The sequence below is a fragment of the Medicago sativa genome, chromosome 5 (genome assembly GCF_051527215.1).
Source record: "Medicago sativa cultivar Bolivia chromosome 5, Bolivia_mono, whole genome shotgun sequence".
NCBI lineage: Eukaryota > Viridiplantae > Streptophyta > Magnoliopsida > Fabales > Fabaceae > Medicago > Medicago sativa.
In genome coordinates, this window is record NC_140753.1 from 16,992,608 (window position 1) to 17,003,153 (window position 10,546).

The following is a 10,546-nucleotide window of genomic DNA, read 5'->3' on the forward strand; positions in this document are numbered from 1 at the left end:
CCACTTCTTTTTCTCTCTCTAAGTCTTCAGACTTCTCTCCCTTCTCTCTAGAACTTCCGGTCGTCTTCTCCGGCGGGTTTGACCACCGCCGGTGAAGATTCCGGTGACGGAACCCTGATCTTCTCCAATCTACATGGATCTAAACCCTAAACTACTCTATTTTTCATGCTGATTTCGAATATGAACTTAGATTTGAGAAATAAACGGTGAAACTCTGTAGATCTACATTTGATGTCTCGGTTTCTTTCTTTTTCAATCTTTTTCAATCGTTTTTGAAAGAACAAGTTCTGGAATTTGTTAACCTACTTCGTTTCACCGTTTATTTTCGTTTACGAACCTTCGATGATGATTTAAAATGAAGACGAGAAGGATTCGTGAGTTTACCTGATTTTGAATGGAGATTCGAGTGAGAAGACGAAGAAAACCTTCGCGAACCTTCTCTAAGCTTCTGGTAAGAGCTTTGTTGTTGTTCTTCTTCTTCTCTGGTTCACTTCGAATTCAACTTCTCCTCTTCTTTCTCTCAACACCTTCCTTGTGATCGTGTTGAATTTGTCATGATTGTTGACAAATTCACGCTTGAATTGCAAGGATGGAAGTTCGATGATGATGATTACGCAAGTAATCACTGAGAACTTTCGTCAAATTCAAAAGGATTCGTTGAATTGAAAACGTTTTGGCTTCGATCTTTGGGAATTTGTATTGATTTTGTGTATTTGATGATGAATTTGTTGATTTGTGTTGGTTTTGGTGAATCTGGAAACTTAGGGTTTGATGAATTGGGGATGAATTTCTGGAGAATTGTTGTGTTCTTGAAAAACGGTTACGGCTTTGATCTTTGGGAGAAGAGAGAGAAATGATAAAGGTGTTTGTTGAGCTAGCGAATTGTGATTGATGATCCCTGACACTTGTGCAGTGAATGCTCCTTTTATGGGCTGCCATGTGGCCTCTGACCCAATGGATAGCTGACACATACACTGGACTTGCTTGGACTGAAATAATCTTGAGGACTGATCTGCAATTCTTGAAACTTTGGGACCAATCTGCAATTTGCAAAAGAAGGACTAGACTGCAAAAATTTTATGATTAAAGGACTAAATTGCAACTTTTTAATACTAAAGGACCAAAATATAAATCGAAAAAGACTTTTTAAAGAAAAATAAAATGAAAAGAAGGACTAAAGTGCAATTTTCGAAAGTAAATGGACCAAAATGCAATTAATAATAAAATTGGAATAAACTTGGTAAATTGGAAAAAAAACGTAAAGTGAAACCAATAAAAAACACAAAAAGGACTAAAATAAACCAATTACATAAATGAGGTACTTCAAAGTAACCTCTCTCTGTCAAAATTTTGTGTGAAATGACCAAAATGCCCCTAGGGACTAAAATGGCTCGAAATGACTCAAATGCAATTTTCAAAAGGGTTTTGACATGGGATTAAGACAAGACTTTATTCAAACCAAATGGAAGGACTCTGAGACAATTCTTAGGGATTAGAGAGAGTTTTAACACTGGAAATGACTAAAATGCCCCTAGGGGCTAAACTGGCCCAAAAATGGCTCAGATGCAATTTTAAAATGGTTTTTAACAGAGAATTAAGGCAAGAGTTCATTCAAACAAATTGAAAAGGCTCAGAGACAATTTTTCAAAGTTTGAAAGAAATTTTAACATAGGAAATGACTAAAATGCCCCTAGGGGCTAAACTGACTCAAAATGACTTCAAATGCAACTTTTGGAATGGACTTTAACATGAGATTGAAACAAGGACTTATACAAATCAAATGAAAAGACACAAACAACTTTCAAGGACTAAAATGAGTTTGGATGCAGGAAATGACTAAAATACCCTTTTTCATGAATTTTGCAAATAATATTGAAATAAGATGCAGAGAAAGATGCAATTGATCAGAGACAATTCAAATGACTTGAAATGCAAGTAAAACCCTTTGGATGGTTTTAACATGCAAGAAAAGAAGAATTGAGTCAGTATTTTTAGGCCCAAAATTAGGGTATAACAAGTATCAAAATTAATTCTTGATAAAGTATCTTCAACAAATTATGTTATGGAGATCTACATTGAAAATAAAAATCATGATAAAAAAATGATTCCTTCATTGATGATTAATGCATACATGATCGTAGTAAGTGAAAAACTCAATAAAAAAATGGCTTGAAGATTGAACCAATGCAGCCCATGGTAAAAGATCGATATATCCTTGAGAGTTTTTCATTAAGTTCATGACTATTTTGTAAAACAAATGAGATTAAAAGTTAGATTAACAATTTTTCAAAAAAAAAAAAATTAATTAGCAAGATGTACACACATAATAATTACAATTCGCTACTCTAGAATGACCAGATCCACCTCATTAGAGCAACATCATGACTTAGATATTCATTATAAAATGTTTGGTTCGTTGAAAACACATGTTTCTCTGTATCATGCATGCATGAGATTAAAATCAAATGAGGAGATTTCAGTGTCACTGTAATAGAAAATTGATAAAGCAATTGCAAAGCGTAATTGAGAGGACATTCCAACAAATAAGAGTGAGAATTGTAAGATTGAATTGAGAGGATACAAAGTACAATTATATAGCACCATTGCTGCTACAATTGAGGAGCTGATTAAGGTTTTAGAGAATATGGGATATTATTTGTCAAAAAGAAGGTTAATTTGATTGATGAATTTGTATGGAGGTTAAACATGTGATATCTACAATTGAATTTTGATTGTTGAATTTTGAGTGGGATTATTACAATTATATGGCTAATAATTTCTCACAAAAGATGGTTAATTTGATTGCTGACTTTTGATTTGATTCCAATGGAAATTGAAGATATTATTTTGATAGTGTTAGTCAAACATATGAAGTTTTTTTTTATTGTTTTGATAACAATTGAATGCTAATGATATTATGTGATTTGTGTAACATCCCAGACTGCTTACAGGATTGCCGACTAACCCCACAAACCAACACGAGTCTTTTCAGCATGCTTTGTCCTCACTCACATGCTTACCGGGAAACTTCCCGGTAGGTCACCCATCCTAGTACTACTCCAAGCCAAGCACGCTTAACTGTGGAGTTCCTATGGATTGAGCTCCCGAAAAGAAGATGCATCTTGTTGTTATGGGTAGTACCTAACAATTCTTATAAGCCTTCCTTCAACCATGTAGTCCCATACCTACACGGCCTCCGGATCCCTCTCATTCCGATGTGATTCGGTTCCTCATATCAACGTGGGGTCATCCTGTAACAGCCCGACTTCCCTGGGCTACCCGGTCTTGGCCGACTTCCACTATGGGCTACCCGGCACTGTTACTGGGCCACGTTGTGGGTGTTACAATTTGAAATATGATTCTCATATAATTTGACTTTGAAAACAATTACTCCATTAGTCTACTTAGCATATCATTAATGATATTGAGAAAACAATGACATTGAGATATGCCACGTGTACTTTTTGAATAGAAAGGGATTAAAATGTTTATATTGTTGATAACATAATTGTAAATCATAAGAGAATAATAGAATTCTCTCTTTTCACTGTTTCTATTTATTGTTCTTATTTTCTTCTCTCCTCTATTTCACTTTCTTATTTTAAAAGTTTCGTAACAAAACTATTAAAAGAGATCTTAGGTTATTTATATATTTTTTTAAGAAAAAGAGATCTTAGTTTATTATTATTTGCAAAAAAAAAAAAAAAACTCCGTATAAGTAGGAATAAAGTTTGGTATGTGAGCCTATATATAAAAATAAAAAATAAAATAAAAAAAACGAATTCGGTATGTTAAGCTGTTTATTATTTTAGGTTTTCTTAATAACAATAATTATTATATGGAACAAAAGTTTCCTGTAGTGACGTGAGTAGTAAATTTCTAAATTATTCAATTTTAATGATTTTGATTATTATATGGAACAATGTTTTTTTTTTTTGAAGAAACTAAAATGAAATTATATAACCAAACCAATAAGTGATCCCCAAGCACAAGGTGTGCCTAAGAAACCACTACCGTGATACAAAGTCAATATACAATAGCGGTCACAGAAAACTAGCCAATACCCAAACATGCTAAAGGGCTCGACCACCACCTCTGGGTACCAAACACAAACAAAGCATTTTTTGCCTTCAACCACCCTAGAGATAACAATTTGACTTTATCTAGTAGACGGGGAACAGGAGTTACAAAAGAATTGAACATGTGGTTGTTTCGTTCATTCCACACAACCCAGGTACATAAAAGCCAAACAAGTTGTAAGAACGAACGAATAGCTTTACCACCACCTGTCATATGAATAAATTGAACCAGATGATCAGAAATATTATTATTATTATCCACCCCAACGAACCCAATCCATTCGCGCACTTGCTGCCATAAAGATGCAAACACGGTACACGTTAGAAAAAGATGGTCGGCTGTCTCCACGTTACCGCAACCTGAAACACACAAAATATCATCTGCTGAAATAACACCACGCATTGCCAGGTTAGCCTTTGTAGGTAAGCGATCTCGAATGAGTCTCCAAGAAAACACCGTAACCTTCAACGGAACCTGTTTATGCCACACTAACTCCACAGACTGATCACTCTGAGGAAAATCACAATTAAGTAACAAATCATAGGCACCACGAACTGAATAGCCGTCATCCGAAAGCCACACCCATTTATCTGAAACATTTGGAACCAACAAGACATCAAATAGTAGTGCCCTACACTCATCTAACATCTCCTCCTCCCACGCCCACAATCTACGCCTCCACTTCCACCCCTCCCCATTTCGCTCTAGGCCCTTAGAGAACAGCTAGCCACCGTAATGGTTTTGTTCTCAGCCAACTCAAACAATCGGCGAAAACTCACACTAAGCGAGCTATCACCAATCCACCTATGCAACCAAAATAAAGTTTCAGCCCCATCACCCACCCTCTGCAACACACTTAGACCGAACCACCCTCCATCCGACTCACCAACTCCATCACGAATCCTACCTAAATCACGCCACCAAGAAGACACACTCCGGCCCCCCACCTCCAACCTCCCACCTACTTCGCCATAACGGGCGACTAGAACATGGTACCACAAACCTTCTCTATCGACTAACATCCTCCAACACCATTTGCCTAGTAAACCAATATTAAACTCCTTCAACTTTCAAACCCCCAAACCTCCTTGCTCCTTTTTAGTACACAAGGTATTCCAACCTATCCAAGATATTTTCCTACAATCCTCACTCCCACCCCAAAAAAAATTATTCAATAAAGATTCAATGGAAGAGATTATACCTGATGGAGCTTTGAAGAAGGAAAGAGCATAGACAGGTAGAGAAGTCAGAACTGCTTTTAGTAGGATCAAGCGGCCACCGAAGGAGAGAAACATGTTATTCCAACCCGACAGTCTAGATTTAATACGATTCACAATGGGATCCCAAAACGATAATCTCCGCGAATTACCACCAATAGGCAAGCCTAGGTACATAAACGGAATTTTTCCCACCTTACAACTCAACACCGCCGCTGCCTCGGACAACCAAGAATCAGAAACATTTACGCCCACCAGCAAACTTTTATGAAAATTTACCTTCAAACCCAACAAGGATTCAAAAATAATTAGAGCCCCTCGCATAGCCCTTACATTTGCCCAACTTTTGTCACCAAGTAACAGCGTATCATCAGCAAATTGGAGATGTGAAACCATGACACTAGAATCCGTTCCAACCTTATACCCTGTCAACAAATTATTATCAACCATTGATTTCATCAAAACATTGAGCCCTTCTGCCGCGATTAAAAACAAAAAGGGTGAAAGGGGATCCCCCTGACGAAGGCCTCTATGAAAACGAAACTCATCAGTAGGGCACCCATTAACTAGCACTGAAGCTGTTGCAGTACCCGCACATTCTCTAATCCATTTCCTCCACAGAACCGGGAAAGACTTACCCTCCATAACCGAATCCAAATAGCCCCAATCAACAGAGCCATAAGCTTTTTCAAAGTCCACTTTAAACATCAGAAGCTCCTTCTTAAATTTACGAGCCTCATCAACAACCTCATTTGCAATAAGAATACCATCAAGGATTTGGCGATTTTTAACAAAAGCATATTGTGTCTCAAAAACCACACTACCGATCACCATCCGCAATCTATTTGCTAACAATTTTGCTATAATTTTATACATACTACCCACCAGAGATATTGGACGGAAATCATTAAGTCTCTGAGGATTGTCCACCTTCGGAATTAAAACAATGAAAGTAGAATTAATACCTTTAGCCAGTTTGCCGTTGCGATGAAACTCTGAAACAAACCGCAAGACGTCATCTTTCAAATCTAGCCAAAACTCTTTAATAAAACCAAAGTTGACCCCATCCGGACCTGGGCTTTTAAAACTACCGCAGTCCCATATAGCTTCCTTGATTTCATCCACTAAGAAGGGTTTGGTAAGACTCCCTCCCTCGACCACAGACAACTTACGAAAAAGAAGATTAGAGACACTGGGTCTCTCCTCAGCTTGAGCCATAAAATGATTAGCAAAATGAGTGAACACCGCGCTCCTAACAGGATGGACCCCTTCAATCCTCACGCCATTAACCAAAACAGAACAAATAGCATTATGACGACGACGCTTAGACAAAGAAGAATGGAAATATTTAGAATTCGCGTCACTGATAGGGCCAAACCGCAAGTGCACGGCCTATCGAAGTAATAGTAGTAAGTAGAGTTATCGTTCCGCTAGGGAGTTGGTCAATCCAATTAGCTTTTAGAAATTGATTAGAAGAGAAAGAAATAAGAAGTTGGAAAGTGCAGTTTTTGAAGGTAAATAACAATAATATTAAAAAGCCTTGGGATCATTGGTTCATCATAATAACGAATCTTTTCACAAGCAAGCCTTAAACTTATAATTAAACGTTAATCCTAATTACTAAGGACAAGTTTCTCTTTAGCATATCACAGCTCCTCTCGAAGTCAGTGAGTGTATCCCTCCAACAACCACACCTATTCTCATGGGTGATTGCCTTTAGGACCCTTGAAGATCGAAACTTTATGTGTCCCAAGGTTTGCTAGACTATTCTCATGTTTCGCAACCCTTGTCTAAATTCACTTGTTCGGATATCAAAGCTCCGCGTTTGCTTTATGAATTGATATCTGTGATGATGAATTAACCATTATCAAACCCTCTGCGTTCGCTTCCACAGTTTGATAATAATTAATTCATGTTAAAACGGTGAATTTAGATTAGGAATTAGAGTAACAATTAATTAGGGTTTAAGACTTGGCTTGATCCGGATTACGTCATTAGACTTATCCAACGATCCCAAGACAAAGAAGTCTACTCACTCATGTTCATCGTAGACATGGGGGAAGAAGAGAGAATGCGATAAAAGTAAATTGCAAAGAAGAAAGTAAAACGAAATAAAGACTTTATTGAAATAGCAATTGAAATAAACAAAGTAAAAGCATTATTGTTTATGGTGGAGAGCTACTCTATTTATAGCTTTACAATTGACTTAGAAACTAAGCAACTAAAAGGGTAAAACAGTAAAGCTGTAACAGGGTAACTTGGGCCCGAAGAAAAAGCAGCAAAAGAGACTCTGGGGACGGGCACGGCCGTGCCACATGTTGGCACGGGCCGTGCCAAGCTTCTGGTAAGGGGAATTGTATTTTTGCCCCGTATCTTCGTATTCTTGCGCTGTATTTTGCTCCAGTCCTCTTTCTTTTGCTCCAAGGCACCTTCCACCATATATTTATTCCTAAAATAAAATAAAACATAATTTGAAGTAAAATATTCTAAACTAAAATAAAATGCAATAAAATAAAATCAAATCTAAAATAAAACCAAACTAAATAAGGCAATAAATAATACTATCTATGACTCATCAAACTCCCCCACACTTGAATCTTTGCTTGTCCTCAAGCAAAAGGCAGCAAACATAGCAGCAACAAAAGATTTGATTATGGCAATATTAAGAACACATGTCTCAAGAGAAAGGCTTTGCCTCAAGTACACTAATTACAATTTCAAATACTTCTCATGAACCTATTCTACCCAACATCAAGTCTCAAGTGAGTGTGTGTGTGCAGTCCAACCCTTTTCTTGCTCCTGTATAAGACAGATATTATGAGGAATAGGTTCTATCCTTAGTGCTAAAGTAACCGAGAAAAGTCCTTTCTTCATTTCATATAAGAGTGATGGGAATTTGAGTTAAAAATTAAATTAGATATAACAATTAAGCACAAGGGGCTGCAGATGCTTAGGGGCTATCTATCCTCATAGGAAGTCTTCTCGGATGTAATTGTCCTTTCCCCCTAGATTCAAAATCACCCTAAGCAGTGCTGCAAAATTGTTTGTTTCATCTCCGCGTAGGAAGTCTTTTTGGATGTAATTGTCCTTTCCCCCTAGCATTGATGGATTTGTTTCACTTTAGGTTCAAATTAGGGAGTCACCACCACAATTAGGAAGTTAGGGATTGTCCTTTCCCCCACATGTTGGTGCCATTCTCCCGCCCCATTTAACATTAACAAATTAATAAGAATATAACAATTAAGAACAATTTGATTAATTTTCCCACACAAACTTATACTACTTTTACTCTTGAGACTTTAAAGGGTCTAAGTTAACACTAAAGATAGAACGTGTTCCTTAAAATACCTATTCATACATTTGCTCAAGGATTGCAACCGGGTGCCTTTCTCATTGGAGAATTTTCACATTAAAACAAGACATGGGTATAGCAAGAACATAAGAAACACAAGAAACTATTTTCATGTACAAGAGGCGACCTAAAGAAGAGACAAAACAAAAAAATTTCATGTCATATTTACATTAAAAACAAGCTACTTAGTCATGCCTCTTGCTATAAAAACAAAACAAAAGAATAAAGTTCAAGGGAGTTTGGACACTACGACTCTAGACACTTTATTAGGCCCCCCCACATTTAGGGGAAGCATTGTCCTCAATGATTCAAAAGAAAAAGAAATTAAAAAAAGAAGAAGAAGAAGTAGAGAAGAAGAAGGGGTGCAGAAAGCTCACAAGGTGTTATAGATAGCAAAAAAAATGAATTTTTAGACTCTGTAAGCTGGCACGGCCGTGCCAACCTCAGCACGGGCCGTGCCAACATTCTGTGGCTGGCTCCATTTTTTTTCTTTGAAAAACATGGCACGGCCGTGCCAACCTTAGCACGGGCCGTGCCAACCTTCTGGTTCCAGGGACTTCAATTTTTTTTCATTTTCTTGAATCGTACTCGGACAATTACCTACAAAACAACTTAAAACAAAACGAAAGCAGTTAAATGCGTGGGTTGCCTCCCACGAAGCGCTCTTTTACCGTCACTAGCTTGACGAAAGATGTAAGAGTGGTTCCTCATGGAGGATCTAAGAGGGCTAGTATTGTTTCTTCTTCAACAGCTTCACCTGCATTGTAAATCTTTAGTCTTTGGCCATTAACTTTGAAAGGTCCAGTCTTTTCAGAAAAAATTTCAATTGCCCCATAGGGGTAGATAGTACGAACAGTGAATGGACCAGACCATCTTGATCTTAACTTACCTGGAAAAAGCCTTAGCCTAGAGTTAAAGAGCAGTACAAGGTCACCGCTCTTGAAGTTCCTTTTGAGGATATGCTTGTCGTGCCATTTTTTAGTTCGTTCTTTGTAAATACGGGCATTTTCATAAGCATCAATTCTAAGTTCTTCTAACTCACTTAACTGAAGTTTTCTCTTTTGACCAGCTAGATTGGGATCTAAGTTGAGGTTTCTTACTGCCCAATAGGCTTTGTGTTCAAGTTCAACCGGAAGGTGACAAGATTTTCCATAGATTAGCTTAAAAGGTGTCATTCCAATTGGAGTTTTGTAAGCCGTTCGATAGGCCCAAAGAGCATCGTCGAGCTTACTTGACCAATCCTTCCTAGAGTTTGAAACTGTTTTTTCAAGAATGGCTTTTATTTGTCTATTGGAGACCTCAACTTGTCCACTAGTTTGTGGGTGATAGGGTGTAGCAATTTTGTGTTTCACTCCATACTTTTGTAAAAGTTTTTCGAAAAGTTTAGATATAAAGTGAGACCCTCCATCGCTTATTACAACCCTTGGCACTCCAAACCTTGGAAAGATAATCTTTTTGAAAAATTTTATAACAACATGTGCATCATTAGTGGGTGAGGCAACAGCCTCAACCCATTTGGACACATAGTCAACTGCCACCAATATGTATTGATTTCCAAAAGAAGAGGGGAAAGGTCCCATGAAATCAACACCCCATACATCGAAAATTTCGACTTCAAGAATGTTGTTTAAGGGCATTTCATTCCTCTTAGTAATGTTACCGGTGCGTTGACATTTGTCACATTTAGAAACGAATTTATGCACATCTTTGAAAAGCGATGGCCACCAGAAACCAGATTGAAGAATTTTGAAAGAGGTCTTTTGAGTACTGGCGTGGCCACCATAAGAAGAGGAGTGACAGTGGGTTAGAATACTACTTACCTCGTTTTCAGGAATGCATCTTCTGAAGATCCCGTCTGAGCCTCTTTTGAAAAGGTAGGGTTCATCCCAATAATAAT

At 37.5% G+C, this 10,546-nt stretch overlaps 1 protein-coding gene across 1 annotated transcript; it reads right to left on the reverse strand.

The window, feature by feature from the left end:
• Positions 1–4,053: 4,053 nt before the first annotated feature.
• On the reverse strand, positions 4,054–5,756 carry LOC146920601 (uncharacterized). Its single transcript, XM_085711174.1, has 2 exons — positions 5,282–5,756; positions 4,054–4,670 (listed from the first exon to the last, which is right to left on the reverse strand). The coding sequence occupies exons 1-2, from the start codon at positions 5,754–5,756 to the stop codon at positions 4,054–4,056; spliced, it is 1,092 nt and encodes a 363-aa protein (XP_085567300.1).
• Positions 5,757–10,546: the final 4,790 nt, after the last annotated feature.